Source organism: Bactrocera dorsalis, chromosome 3, assembly GCF_023373825.1.
Source record: "Bactrocera dorsalis isolate Fly_Bdor chromosome 3, ASM2337382v1, whole genome shotgun sequence".
In the NCBI taxonomy this organism is placed as follows: domain Eukaryota; kingdom Metazoa; phylum Arthropoda; class Insecta; order Diptera; family Tephritidae; genus Bactrocera; species Bactrocera dorsalis.
The window spans coordinates 84,597,028-84,612,435 of record NC_064305.1 but is presented as its reverse complement, the minus strand read 5'-3'; the positions used below and the strand labels follow the sequence as shown (position 1 = coordinate 84,612,435).

At 33.6% G+C, this 15,408-nt stretch overlaps 2 protein-coding genes across 4 annotated transcripts in view; both read left to right on the top strand.

Annotated features, from left to right (window-relative positions):
• The window catches only part of LOC105227766 (23 kDa integral membrane protein), a 48,868-nt gene extending 39,837 nt beyond the window's left edge, over positions 1 to 9,031 (top strand). Inside the window, exons 3-7 of the mRNA XM_049452811.1 lie at positions 2,134 to 2,221; positions 7,051 to 7,242; positions 7,324 to 7,485; positions 7,553 to 7,744; positions 8,767 to 9,031. Coding sequence (XP_049308768.1) covers positions 2,162 to 2,221; positions 7,051 to 7,242; positions 7,324 to 7,485; positions 7,553 to 7,744; positions 8,767 to 8,838 — 678 coding nt within the window. The 5' untranslated portion in view covers positions 2,134 to 2,161 and the 3' untranslated portion in view covers positions 8,839 to 9,031. The remainder of the gene's footprint in view (positions 1 to 2,133; positions 2,222 to 7,050; positions 7,243 to 7,323; positions 7,486 to 7,552; positions 7,745 to 8,766) is intronic.
• Positions 6 to 2,081, top strand: LOC105227765 (uncharacterized). 3 transcript variants are annotated; one of them, XM_011207274.4, is made up of 2 exons: positions 6 to 576; positions 723 to 2,081. In XM_011207274.4, the coding sequence occupies exon 2, from the start codon at positions 1,036 to 1,038 to the stop codon at positions 1,759 to 1,761; it is 726 nt and encodes a 241-aa protein (XP_011205576.2). In that variant the 5' UTR covers positions 6 to 576; positions 723 to 1,035; the 3' UTR covers positions 1,762 to 2,081. The 3 variants fall into 3 exon arrangements, with proteins under 3 accessions (XP_011205576.2, XP_011205578.2, XP_011205577.2); XM_011207276.4 differs by having other exon boundaries at positions 695 to 2,081; XM_011207275.4 differs by having other exon boundaries at positions 6 to 647.
• Positions 9,032 to 15,408: the final 6,377 nt, after the last annotated feature.

Sequence of the window (15,408 nt, the reverse complement as noted above, 5' to 3'; positions counted from 1 at the left end):
TCGTGGTGAAAATGGTTTTATTTTAATTTATTAATCAACAAGTGGTTACCTGTGATTGTGAGAGGTGGCTATACTGTTTAAATGTCTAAATAAAAATGTTTGTTATTACGAAAATATAAAGCAAAACAAGAAACAAATTTAAAAATAAAACGATATAAATGACATAGTAGGCAACTTAAGTAAAATACAAATAAATATGTGTAGCAATGTTGTGAAAGAGAAGAGATGAGAAAATTTGTCCCGCTTTGGGTGCCGCGTTTGTTTTTATCATGGTGATCCAATGCTGCTGTGTCTTGTTTTTATGGTAGCTCGTACTCCACCTTCAAATGTGTTGAAAGCGCGATAAGCAATATTGTGATCAACGAACGACAAAACGACGAGGTGTGATGTGTGTCTACATTTTCTTAGCGATTCAGTCATCTATTTTGCGTTCGCTGAGATTTAGTAGCAATTCAAAAATTTACGAAAAATACGATTTTGAGCGAACTTAATTTGTTTTGAATGAAATTCAAAATACGCACCGCCACAAAAATACGAATGATTATAACAATAATATTGCCAAGAAGGCCTTAAAGTGTACGTAAAAGTTATATGATGTCATCGATAATTTGGAATGAAAAAGTTACACAACATTTAAATTAGATTTGGTTTGTGCAAATAATTTAAATTCAAAATCGATTTCTATGTTGTATAGTGTTTAATGAACACTTTTGGCATTTTAGGCAATAATCATACACACATACGGATATAAACAAAACGATTACGTGAACTCCAACCGATAACTTCGTATCATACCGTACCGAAGTCGAAGTTTATCTGCGTACGTGCCGAAAGTGATAATCAAAAAGTAATTTTAAGCAACAACACCGTCAGGGTTCTAAATAAAATTTGTATTAAACACAGCTCTGGAAATCAAAATAAGGCAGAAGCTACATTAAACATAGCACTGCAGCAAATCTGGACGTCAACAGCTGGCTAGTGCATTTTTCAACCACAAATTCATAAAGAAGTTATTAAATTTTACCGGCACTTAAAATGGCGACAAACAGTTTAACATCATATATAGCTTCCAAATACGAAGGTTTATGCAATTATATGGAGCAGGACACAATTGGCACGCAAGCTGCTATATATGGCACATCAGGTCTTATGCTACTGATTGCATATATTAAACGCAAACCGGCATATTTGGTGCGTCCTTTCAAAAAACCTTCGCACATCCCAGAGAAGTTGATAAATGAACGTATTATGCATACTGGACTAATACGTGATATAAAAATGAAAGATCAGGATACCATATTGCTCATCAGCCACAGACCGCTAATACCGATATTCGCCAGCAAGGATAGAGTATTGCCCGTTAAGTTGCCCGGCATTCAAGTGAATGGTAATGGCATATCTTGGTTGCAATCATGCATAGTTGGTCGTCGTGCTACTTTCTTACCACTGGCAAAAAGTAAAAGTGATGATTTTGTTGTGAGTCAACTCTGTTTAGTGCACCCGCCCAAAGGTGGACGTCTAATCGACATATCTGAAACTTTATTGAAACTATGTTTTGCCCGCTTTGCGCCCGACGAGGCTGCCGCTGTGAAGCGTAATGCCAAATATTATGATCATCTAAAGAAAGTGGAAGCGAGCGCATTGACAAAACAATCCTGGGTGTATTGGTTAGCTAAACATCCATCACTGTGGAGTATGCTGCTTGATGCAAAGGCCAAAATATTTTCACGAAAGTCTTTACTGCCGGAACTAGTACGCTAAGGAGCCGTAAATATTAGCAAATGTTTGCTGTGTGGTAAACAGCGTTTGGATCTTACAAAACGTACTTTACTTCAAACCTTGTGAGGGAAGTCTGCGACTTTTATGATATTTTGATTGCGTGCTTCTGCAGAGAAAACAATACGTGTTTAGTACTTAGAAATTTTAAGTGCCTACTTTTATGAATGCTTGCATTTGCTTTGCAATTTTTGTTTAATGAATTTTAATTTTTGACATTGTATATACATTGCTCCACTCACAATCTGGCGCCACTTTAATGTCAATAAATACTGTTTATAAAACGGTAGAAATTATTATTGAAATTCTGGTTTCATTTTCTTTTTTTGTCTATATTATGTTGTCTTCTTTCTGCAGCTGTAACAATAACTTAAAAGTTCGCACTATGAGTTGTGGCATCTCTTTGGTTAAATACCTTTTGTTCTTGTTTAATTTGCTATGTTCGGTAAGTGTTTTTTTATTTCTTCAATCTCTACATTCAAATTGGCTGGTATATAAAATATAGGCAGCTTATTATTAAATTTTTAGTTTTTAAATTATATAAATATTTTATTAGAAATATGCAAGTTGCATTTGAATTATTGTAATTAATAATTATTAGCGCACAAAATATTTGCAGTATTGTGAGATCATCAATTGCCCGATTTGACATAATTTATATTATTCAGTTGCATTTTAGCCAGTTTTCATTCGGCACTGAATTTGGATGCACGAACCTGACCAATTAGCATACTTATTTGGAAGGTTGCGCCTTTTAATTTATACTTCACCTTTGGAAATGGGTGCATATATTCGCATACAAAAAGATCGATATGTGTTTTTTAATTTATATTTAAAGCTTCGTATAAATATACCGTGTTTTTATTAGGTTTAAATCTAATTTTTTTAAGAATATAATCCAAGCATTCTTATTGGCTTTGATTTAAAGGCGATTCTTTGTTAATATCTTATGTAAAATTCAACAAAGATTTTAATTGTGTATAAAATTTATGGTAGCTATTTTCTTACATATACATGCACATACATACGTATGTACATATATACATAAGTAAAATTGTTAATAATAGTTACACAGATTTGAGGATACTTCGAAATGTGTAATGACTTTATAATTTAGTAGACCCATGACTTTGTAAAAAAACTATTTTCAAAATTAATAGTTATGTGTATATTGCACAGGTATGAATATACATTTGTGTTAGTTACATTTTAGTATTTGTAGAGATATAGACATAAATATTTATATGTATATGCAAAATCAAGCTTATAAGCCAGTTGAATTTGAAAACAATTAAAAATGTAGAAAATTTTTTAGCTGCAAAGCGCAAATCTAAGTTCTTTGAAGCGGTTTATATGTATATTTTTATGTATGTATGTATTTACATAAAAAGGGTTCAGCCGCAAAAGTATAGATTTACTTATGTATATGCAAAAATTTTTAACACACACATACACATGCATGTATGTATATATGCACGTAAGTCTCTTTGTAAGTTCTTATACATATATGTACATATATATGTATGTTTGTACATATTTATGTCAAATTCTGAAAAACTGGTTTTCAAAAATCTTGTAAATTGAGCTTGAAGCAAATTTAAAGTGTAGAAAACACATATGTACATACATACATATGGATTTGTAAGCTACAAAGATGGCTTAGAAGCAACATTCGAAAACAAGTTTACTTTCAGTACAACGGTAAACGTCATCGTTTGATAAATAACGCATATTATTTCACTATTGTATAGAGACGTAATAGATCTTATACATATGTACTATATAAGTAAATATTGTATACATACAAGTACGTACCTTAGCATATTCATATGAGAAAATAATAATTTATATTTGTATTCGGTGACTGAAAAAGCAAATATAACTTTTTTTATTAGCTTCGCATGCGAATAAAAATTATTGGCTCAGGCGCGACAATTTACAGTTCGAACCTTCTCATAAGCGTGACAAGTTTTCTTTTTGAAAAATATAAAAATGGGTAGAATGGAGTCTTCAGAACGAAAGTATTAAGTTTTTTCTGTAAATTTTCATGGTTTTAAAGTCATAAAGCTGATATTAAGAGGTTTAAGTATACATATATGCGAACTTGACGACTTTTAAAAATGGTGCTTCGAAGTATAAGAAGAGTCGTTTTTTGATAAAGTATAGTTTCTGATAGATCCATATGTAGAATTCTAAAACTTTCCTTATGCTTACTTAGAAATATATATAATATTAAAATGATTAGGCTTGGGTGGATGATTAATGAGATAATGATTAACAATTCACCACATGTTGACATATACATATACTTATTATTATATATTATACATACAATATGTATGAAAATAAATTAATTCATTCATGAATCCAATGCGAGTAATTCAAGTTATGTACGGATATCCAGAGAACTTGAACTTTCAATTAAATTAGCGGTAAATTATGCTATTTCTCAATTTTGTGCAGATCACATACATATGTCCATATATCAATAGTATACATATCTATAAACATATGTATGCATGTACTCGCCTCTAGCATTTTTCGAAAAAATTTGTCAATTAACTAAAAACTCACGCCTGCGTTTGCCACAGTTTCGCTCCATACACATGAGACTTAATTGCAATTATTAATAATTACACTTGGGTCAATACGAAAGTTAAGTAAATAATTTAATAGCTATTGTACTGGATGTGTATGAACATACATATGTATGTACATATGTATAAGTATGTTGGACATAAGAAAGGTATATTTGTATGTATGTAGATGAATGTCTATTAACGGTCTTGGCTTAGCGCTGATAAAATTTTGTAGATATTGTACACATACATATATTTTATATGCATACGATTTTCAAAATGTATTTCTAATTTGTGCTAAAGCTAAGCTTCATTTTGTGCTGAGTAAAAAATGGAAGAAGAAACGATTATGTTTGCGCATGAGTACATGTGTACATACATACATATGTACATATACAATATTTGTACGTGCTTTTTAAGAAGTCTATAGTTTAAGGTCAGTCTGAGTTAAGTAATACAGTTAAGTTTTTGTGAAAATTTAATTGGTTTTGCTCGAAGTACACTTTTACTCAATAGATCACTTATGCATGCACGTATGCATGTATATAAGTAGTATACATGTACATATACATATATATGTGGGTAAATAGCACATTGAGCAAGGTTATGTAACAAACTTCAGTGTATATTTGTATATACGTCACTAATTGCTGAAAATATTATTGATATTTAAGAGACATAATCATTTCCTAATTTTTATTTATATTGTATTATTATAATTTTTGTATTTTATATATAAAACGTACATTTTTATATGATTGTATGAAATTGTTTTCTATAAACTTATATTGTTAGCTACGTTATTATTTTTTATGCGACTCTGTTGTCACGTTATTTACTTACTAATGTTATTGATGTTGTTGTAAATTTCTATATAAATATGTATTACCTACTTATAATTGCGTTGAGAAACCTCTAGAAATTGTTGTTTACATTGAATATATGTGTACTGGGAAAATGAGCTATTTCTAATAGTGAAGTCAATCATTAGAAAAATAATTAAAATTTGCACGAAAACTGTCAGTAATAAATATAATATAAATTATAAAGTATAAAGTAATAAATTAAAAAAAAAATTTCCGATTTTGGTGTAAATACTAAGAATTATAAAGGCAGCAGTATGTGAAATAAAATTTGTAGAATTTGTTTTAAATATTATATCTCAATTGACCAAGGATTTATCTGCCTATAAATGTGTCGGAATATTTTCAAATTCTACGCATTTTTCATTTTGCATAATTATATGTATTACATATATCATAATACATGCCAATTAGTTCAGGGTTGCAAATAATGCATTAAAAATAATTTATTTTACAGTTGAATTAATTTGTTTCTAAAATTTTAATCGTGAAAATCTTTATTAAAAATAATTTTCGAATTTCTAATCACATATGTATATCGGATTGTAAAAAAAAATATAATTAAAAATAATAAATTTTTAAATCTACGGCCGGATTGAGAAAAAAAAATAATTGTTGTAAATTTAGATTTTTTCGAGTTTAGTTACTTTGCGAAAAAAATTATTTTTTGAAAGTTCTAATCCTAAATATTGAATAAATATCAATCTCAAATAACGGATTGAAAAAAGTTGATGCCGAAAATTAAGTCTTTAATCCTAAATACCGAACTAAAAAAAATATTTAATGTTTTAGAAATTAGATTTTCCGCTTTTTCGTACTTTGTGATCTACCATTTTTGTTATCTTTTGAAATATAAGGTTTATTTTTTATTAAAATATCAACATATTTAAGCTTTATTGTCTTATTTATATTTAATTGCGTTAATTATAGCGTTTCAGTTAGAAATATGTAAATATTTTCTTTTTATCCCATTTTATTTCAGCTTTTAATTTTAAAAATAATTTATTTGCTACTAAAATTTTTTAGTTAAAAAATATTTTATCAGCTTTTAATCCAAAATGTTTGAAATTAAATATTTAATTTTTTATAAAATATTTTTTAAATTTAATTTAATTTTTAATAATTGAATTTAAAAAATTTTAATTTTTAAAACTTAAAATAAACAAAAAATCTTTATTTAAAAAAAAATTTGAATTTAAATTAAATTAATTAATCAAATTATATAATTAATATTAAATTTTAAAAGTTAATTTTGCATCTCAAAACCCGAATTAAATCTCCAATTTTTCATAAAAAAAATTTTGAATAATGAAATTCGCATTTTTAAATTGAAAATAACTTTTAATAATTGAGTTAAAAAATTTCATTAAATTAAAGTAATTAATCAAATTAATTTTAATTTGAATAATTAAATCTAAAAATTCAATTTTGAATTTCAAAATCAGAATGATTCTCCAATTTTTGATCCAAAAATGTTTAATAAAAAATTTTTAAATTTAATTTAATAACTTAGATTAAACCCGAAAATCTTTATTTAAAAAAAATTTAATTTAGTTTTTAAAAAATAAAATCAAATTACATTATTAAAATTAAAATTTAAAATTTAATTATGAATTTCAAAATCCGAATGAATCTCCAATTTTTTATCCAAAAATTTTGAATAAAGAATTCGCAACCCTGATTACTTTATATATTATATTATATGCAAACAAATTATTTCTAAAATATACGAAATGTGTGACTTATAACCATATATCTAATACTTTTAGGTAAAATGTCATTATACATTAATTATTATAATTTTTATCACAATTACAATTAAATATATTTAGATATGCGGCATATTGCTGATCGTCTTTGGCATCCTGCTCTTCAGCAATACACACAATATCGACGACATAGCGGAGGCAGTGCAAACACAGCAAGTGCCCATCACAATGATCGTTTTGGGTTCGGTGATATTGCTGATCTCCTTCTTCGGTTGCTGTGGCGCGATACGCGAGTCGTATTGCATGTCGATGACGGTAACAAAACTTATAATAATCATCTAAATAACGGTTTTGAGTCTCAAAATCTCTATAATCTCTATATTCTCTACCTTTTAGTACTCTGTGCTGCTCTTCGTGTTAATGATCGGACAACTCGCCCTGGTTATATACATGTGGGTACAAAAGGACCGATATCTGGTAATGATGGGCGATGTCGTCGAAAAGGCTTGGGCGCGTAGAACCCACAAAGCGGACTACATGGATGCCATACAAATAAGTGTAAGCGGCTATTTATAGCAAACGTGAAATAAGAACAATAACTGATTGAAATTTTATTGAATTGTAGATGGAGTGCTGTGGTAAGAACTCTTACATTGACTACTCATTCCAAGGCTACTATCCACCATCGTGCTGCAAGGGCAACAACTGCAGCATTGAGAACGTCTATCGTCGTGGCTGTAAGCAGGCATTCGTCGATTTCTGGGATAAGAACAGTGATGTTATCAAATATGCGGGTCTGGTTGTCGCCGCTATTGAGGTGAGTTCTCATTAACAGGTTTGGTTAAGTCGTAGGGTTGATATAAAAATCGATAATCTGTATTTGCCCTTGGTGTTAACTCCTAAAATTGGACCACCAGATCCAAAGATCGACAAAGAGCTTTGAGCTTAACGCAAATTTATTAACGCTGTTAATATCAATCCTATTGGGATCTTCGCTAGATTAGTGAAAGGTGTGTCTACCGAGGTATCTCAATCTGGCAAAAGCCGAGCCGTCAGGGCTCCTCATATACCCAGCTTCACTAAGTCTAATAACAGTTTTTGCCGCTAAGAATCTACAAGCTACATTGAGTAAAATTTTTGGGGTTGTCCTTAGGGCATCCCAAATGTCGATGAAGGTAGTTTCAGCTGATTAGCTAGATTGGTTTTTAGAACATCCTCTAACAGACAAAGACCTCATAAAACATTATACAGTTTCATGGAGCCAGAACATCACTTTTAGTAAGACACTCCATCTCTTCCCAATTACTCCTCGACAAAAATATAAGGAGAGCAATACTTTCCTCACTTTTTCCTCTATATTTGGCCTTCCATGAGAGCTTCCTACCAAGGATAGTCATCATAACCACCTGTTGAAGAATAGGGATGGAGAGAAAACTGAGGGATTTTGTGTCTCCTAGTAAAAACAAAAAAACCACCTCAGCTTTATTTGGATTTATGGCTAATCCATTTCTCCCTTCCCACTTGGTAACCATATTTAGATAACCTTGTGTTAGATTGTAAACGGGAATTTTCCTTTTGCACAGAGCTGCATCGTCTGTGTGAGTAACTGCCCTGCAGACTCGTTCCTCAGGTCCTTCCAAAGATCGTTCACCGGCGTCTTTTTAGATCAAAGGAGAAAGAACGTTACCTTGCGGGGTGCCCGTATTTACTTTCCGAAATGTCCTTCTTCTCTATAAACAAATATGTATCCTTTAAAAATTAATACTTTCAAACTGTACTGTATATTGTTAATTTTAATAAAAAATATACTAATTCAATATTGAAAATGTTTACTTTCAGTTTGTTGGCTTCATCTTCGCCTGCTGCTTAGCGAATAATATTCGAAATTACAGGCGTCGCTCGGCCTATTGAGTATTTTGAGTATCTGCTAAAACAGAATCTCAAATTAATTTTGCAAATATGTATGTATTTATAAAGAGACACAATAGCGGTAATGTTTATACACAAATTAGTTATATGTATGTATAATCCAACGAAACTGGCAACAAATGTACAATAAAAGTCGAAATTTTTAAATCCGCACACCGTTGCAATTACAAGCGTATACTTACCTTATATATTTATTGTAAGTGTTTTAATAATAATGATGAAAATAGCGTTAAAAAATTTAAGAATTTAAAATAAAATTTGTAATTACTAACAAACTTCACAAAAACAACGAGCTTTTTTCTTGGATTTAACTACCATAAGTAGACTGAAATAAGAGGGTAGTCTGAGCAGGGCTGTTTAAGGAGGGACAGGGTATTTATTATGAATACTATTGGACTCGTTCGTATTCGGCTTCGTTTCGGAACTTAGTCTGTTTTGGAATATAATTTTTTTTATGATTTTTTTTTAGGTTTGTAACTTTTGCGACGATCGAATGCATATGCCATAGAAAATCTGCGTTAACAGTAGCTACCTACTACAAAAACTCTCGAAAATTGAAGCATACATTTAGGCACAAGCATTTCAGTGTTTTATTTGGATGAATAGATGAAGCCACGAATTTATATATGTTTACAAATGTATACATTCCTGCTTAAGAGGTTATATCCACTTGAAAATTTCAAAAGAATTCAGAGTCAGTGAGGAAAATTTCTTCGAAACGGTTAGACCGATCGACTTGAAATATTCACACGACCTTCTTAGAAATACTTGTTAGGCAATGATCGGAAGAATACAATTTTCGCCCATAATTTCGATTTTTTAAGTGACTCTAAAGTAAAATATTTTCAACAAAGTATACAAAAATTTTTCTGAAGCCGCCGTTTTAACAAAATTCAAAATTTCCACTTCCGCCAACTCGGTGGGATGTCTGAAGGTAAATATATGCTCCCAAGTGTTAATGTCTTGACCTCGCAAACGCGGGACAGTCAAGACGGAGACTGTTGAGTTGTTTCCACCTTATGTTCTTCCATACAGCTTCTCCAAATGGCGTTTGGCAGGATTCCCATCATAACTGCGTGGACGTCGATAGGGTAATGGCCCATTAGAAGCGCCACTACTAGGGAGTGACTAGTCTTATTATAGGCATAGAGATCTCTTGATCTTTTGCTATCGATATTGAGCCAAAAGGCTTTTGCGACAGCGCATGTACCGATTGTGTCCCAGCGCAGACCAAGCTTCCGTGAAGCCCAGCTATTTAGTAGTAGACCACAAGAGGATATGGGAGCACCGATCCACTCCCGTTCCACCGATAACGGCTCTAGGGTGCCTTTTATTGCTAGCTCATCAGCTTTACAGTTTCCTGCGATTCCGCTGTGGCCTGGCACCCTAATCGGTCTTATCACAATGGCATTCGATGATATTAAGAGTGAGGTTAGGCACTTTTCGACCAGCCTTGAACGCACTGTAAATGAGTGCAAGCCTAGTATCACCGCTCTACTATCTGAGTGGACGGTCACTTCTCTGAAGGCTGCACTCCGGAGCAGTAAGTCTACTGCTACTGTATTGGCTCCATAAAACAAAAATATCGGCAAAATTTTCTGCAAATAGTGTGGCCCTCTCAACTGAAAATCGTCGAAATCGCAACATAACTTTTCAAGACACCAAATGCCGAATATATGGACCTCAGTACCTATAATAGTCATTTTCATAGTCAATTCGGAGAGTGTTTAGGGATTTTCATATAGAATAATTTTGATACTTGTATTTTTCTCTTTCACTTCTTCCACACTTATGTATGTAAAGTAAGACAAAGTACGTATGTAGGTTTTGCAGAAACTGTCAAAAACTGTAAAATTAATTATTACCATATCAATTGATAACTAAATTCGGTTATATCAATTTGGCACTTGAATTTTCCCAAAAGAGGGAAATAAATTAGACAAAGTGTTAAATTTGATAAAGAAATAATAAAACAATACAAATACCTTTCCAAATTAGTAAAAAAAAATAAATAATTTCTTAGAAATTCATCAATAAATTTATTGCTCAGCAAAAATTGATTAATTTGCAATACATACACATTAGAGCGGGACGATTTTTTACTATAAAATCGCGTATGCTGGGAATGTTCTACTGATCATTCTGAACAACTTTGCTTGAGAGACTACGGATCCAAACTGTAAGGGAGATAGTTTATATATATTTCCGATATTTCCGATTCCAACAAATGAGCAATAGTAAATTTTATTGGAATATCTCTAACTACGAACTAATTTTTAGAATCTCCAAAAACTTCGCCATATAACAGGACGGGGATGATGAGTGAATTGAAGAATTTGGTTTTTGTTTGCCGAGAGAGAACTTTACTTCTCAATTGTCTACTTAGTCTGAAGAAGCACCTGTTAACAAGAGCTACTTTGCGTTGGATTTCGACAGGCGTTGTTGTTGGTGTTAATGTTGGTTCAAAGATAGACGAAATTCTACGACTTCGCAGTTGATGGATCGATGAGCTGTACAATACTTGACATACTTGTAGTTCAGCGAAGTAAGAAACAGCGGTTGCGCTAGCTAAGTCATGTCGTCCGAATGGATTAAAACACTCCAGCTCTGAGTGTATTCAACACAGTACCCGCCGGAGGAATCAGAGAAAGACCTCCACTCCACGGGGTATCTCCAATTGGTCCCAAACAAGGGAAAGGAAGAACGACTGGCGCTTCTTGTAAACTTGGCTATAACCAGGTGAGCGGTGTCTACATCAATAAACAAGAAGACATTTTCGCTTTAAAAATCGCTAGCTCGAAACCGGTTTTTGACCCAAAGTCATTTGGGTAAAGTTGTTCACAATGAGAACAATTCCTTTTTTTTATATTTTTTGGCTCCCTATAAATCGACCCGCTCTAATGTAAAGGTGAAACATTTATGAATCACATCCAATCTCATGGCGCTGTTAATTATAGAAACTTAGTAGCATATACGCGCTTACTCATACATATGTACATATTTGCTCTTCATAATACATATTCTATATGTGTAGATTTATAATTCATAACTTTGCACCGGAGAGTGCGTCACAACTTTCGTTCTGTGTCTATTGAACCGCCATTAAACACGTTAGTTATACTTGTACGAGTACTGAACCACCCGCATATATGGTATACAGGTAAATGGTACTTGAACGCAGTTTATATGTGTATATTAGGGTGTGTAATTTTCAGGTAACTTTCTTTCACTTTACCTTCTTTACCCTTTTTCAACCGAAACTCAGGCTAAAAACTTGCAAATAGTAAAAACGTTTGGGTCAAACGTAACATTTCATATCCTTGCAACTTGCTTGGATCGAAACCCTGGATATACTACTTTCAATATCATAAATATGTTCAGATAATTTTGCTTAGATATCTAATATATTGGCCGATATATGCGGTATAAAGTCAATTGGAGGTTTTTGCATTTGACATATGGGGCTAAGGGAAGTATTGATTTGTCACCCACAGACATACTATTATCAAGAAAGCAGTATCTCCGAATTTCAATTAAATATATAAAAAAATTGAACAACTATTCTTGCCGGGAATTGACTCTCTACAAAAGTGCCCAGACATATTTTTTTTATACCATGAACTATTCTGAAGATACAAATGTATAGATAGATAGATAGATAAATAATAGAGGCATGCACTGCGACCATGGGTCTATTGTGCCCTCACCTAACTCACAGGGACTCGCTTAGCCCCAGTATATTGATGAAGTCCAATATTCTACTGGGTGCTAGTGAGGCCGTGTGATCCCTATCCGGAAACATGGATCCGAGGGCCTTTGACCTGCGCCTACAGACTGCGTTACAGTCGAACAGCAGGTGCTCCGGGGTTTCAGGCTCACTGTCACAGAACCGGCAGTTAGCGCAAGATGAGAGGCCCATGTTCGATAAGTGCCTCTTAAGCTTGCAGTGGCCGGTGTAAAATGCAACTAGGAGCCTGAGTTTGTTCCTTGGGAGGTTGATTATAGTCTCGAACCTCTTCTGATTATACCCCCCAACTAACAGTTTGGCATGGCGCATCCCGTGCGCACGCTGCCAATGTGCCTCCCTGCACGCCCTTTCCTCTTTACGAAGCAGCTCCTTCACCGTATGAGGACCCACTCCAGTGAATGGTTCGGGCCCCACCATGGCAGTGGTGGCTGCGGAGCGGGCAAGCTCGTCAGCCAGTTCATTGCCGGCTATACCCCTGTGACCAGGCACCCAAATCAGGTGTACCTGGTTCCTCTCGGCTAGTTTGTCAAGCCTTGTTCTGCACTCTTGCACTAATAGCGATTTGATCTCGTGAGATGAGATCGCTTTTAGTGCCGCCTGACTATCGCTGAGTATAGCAATTCGCTCGTTGCGATAGTCGCGGTAGAGGTTTATCTCGATGCACCGACTAATGGCTAGAACTTCAGCTTGGAAAATGCTCGGAAAAGATCCCATCGGAATGGAGAGCTTGGTACGCGGACCCGCGATACCCGCACCTATTCCTTCCGATGTCTTCGAGCCATTAGAAATGTATTAAAATATGACAGATTTTTTTTTTTTTTAAACTGAGAAACAGACACTTCTAAATACCAATTATCAAGAGCTTCAATTTTAAGTTAGGGTTTATTTTTTACCCTTTTGTAAGTTTTTAGCCCGTTTTTTGATGAAGGGATCTGCTTTTGCATGACTCACCCTAGTGTGTATGGTATACAGATCATATTGGGTATTCCAAAGGGGGATTTTTTGCGACTAAGAACTTCTGTACTGCGTTTGTCATTCATCTTTTTAAAGCGGGAAACAACAACACAATTCTAATTCAACAACAAAACCAGTGATCGCAAACGATCGTGTGCACTAATATACGAGTACATATGCTATATCGAGTACATACATATGTACATAGTATATAGAGTGAGTCATAACATTTCATTATCACTACATTATCGTTTACTTTTCTGCGACAACAACCTGTTGATAGTACAGGCATTAACACACCTTTCTCGTTCACTTCATAAACATTGAGTTAAAAATAAAATGTACCGATACTTGCGTCAACTAATGCATGGGAACACGTTGGCAAAAAAGAGCAGTCTGATAATAAATATAACCTGTAAAAGTAAATAATCAGGTGCATGTAACCTTGCCGAACTAGTTCGAGTACATTTACACATTTTTGGTACAATCAAACTTTATCACCACAACTCCTTGGGTCCACGAAGGTCGTTAAGGGGGACATTTGGTGTTGAATAAAAATAAAAGCGTTTACCCCCACGGATACTGCTTCGAATATTGTTAGAGTTAGCGCTGGAGTGTTTTCATCCATTCGGACGACATGATGTAGCCAGCGTAACCGTTGTCTCTGTATTCGCTAAACTATGTCTATATCGTCGTAAATCTCGTACAGCTTATCGTTCCATCGAATGAGATATTCATCGTTGCTAATGCCCAAAAGACCACAAATCTTCTGCAGAACCGTTCTCCCGAAAACTCGTAATGTCGATTCATCAGATATTGTCATCCTTCATGCCTTTGCACCATATAGCAAGATGGGGATGGTGAGTGACTTGTTGAGTTTGGTCTTTGTTCGTCGAGAGAGGACTTTACTTCTCAATTGCCTATTCAGTCCGAAGTAGTACCTGTTGGCAAGAGATATTTTGCGTTTGATTTCGAGACTAGCGTTGTTGTTTGTGTTAAAGCTATTTCCAGGATAGACGACATTATATACAACTTCGAAGTTATGACTGTCAACAGTCACGTGGCAGTCAAGACGCGAGTGCGATGACTATTTGTTTGATGACAGGAGATATTTCGTCTTGCCCTCGTTCACTATCAGACCCATTTGCTTCACTTCCTTGTCCAATCTGGAGAAAACAAAACTAAAGGCGTAGATGTTAAGGCCAATTATTTCAATTTCATCGGAAAAGGACGAATAAGGGAAAGGGAGCAAAATATCGATAGTTACTTTCTTTGAAATCATAATTGATAGTGTTCAGCTAATGATAGTGTTCTATACAGAAAGAACGTATGTTTAAGACAAATGCCTACGAAAGAGATGAACGATCACCCGTACCCATGAGTCGGTTGGTTTTGCCGATTAGGTCTTAAGAACCCATGATAGATATCTCTGATAGCGTTCTGGAGTACTTAACCTATGATTTAACTGATAGTTTAGTTCCATGGTAAGTTTTACACGTTTGTGAAAAGAGTTACAGATACTACATATATAGAGAAAAGCAAAACTGAAAGTTTGTTCTCGATCATTGGAATATATAAATGAGAAAGTTGACGAACTAGTTGAAACCGGAGAAACTCTGCGCGAACATAAACATCTAACCGCTTTTACAGAAACCCACACTATAACAGTATAACTAATTTGGTTATCATTTTTGTTAGAATCTCTTAAGTAATTAGCTTGAGAGTACTTTGTTTTTCGTTACTCGACCAATTGTATTTATTCCAAATAATATAATTGCTTTAACTAATCTTACTTAAGAATCTCTTCCGGTATCCTAAATTTACCATTAATTATTACTACAACCACAAAC

Bases quoted from the DNA above. Each gene is read 5' to 3' on its own strand.
- LOC105227765 (XM_011207274.4), top strand. From the start codon at position 1,036: ATGGCGACAAACAGTTTAACATCATATATAGCTTCCAAATACGAAGGT.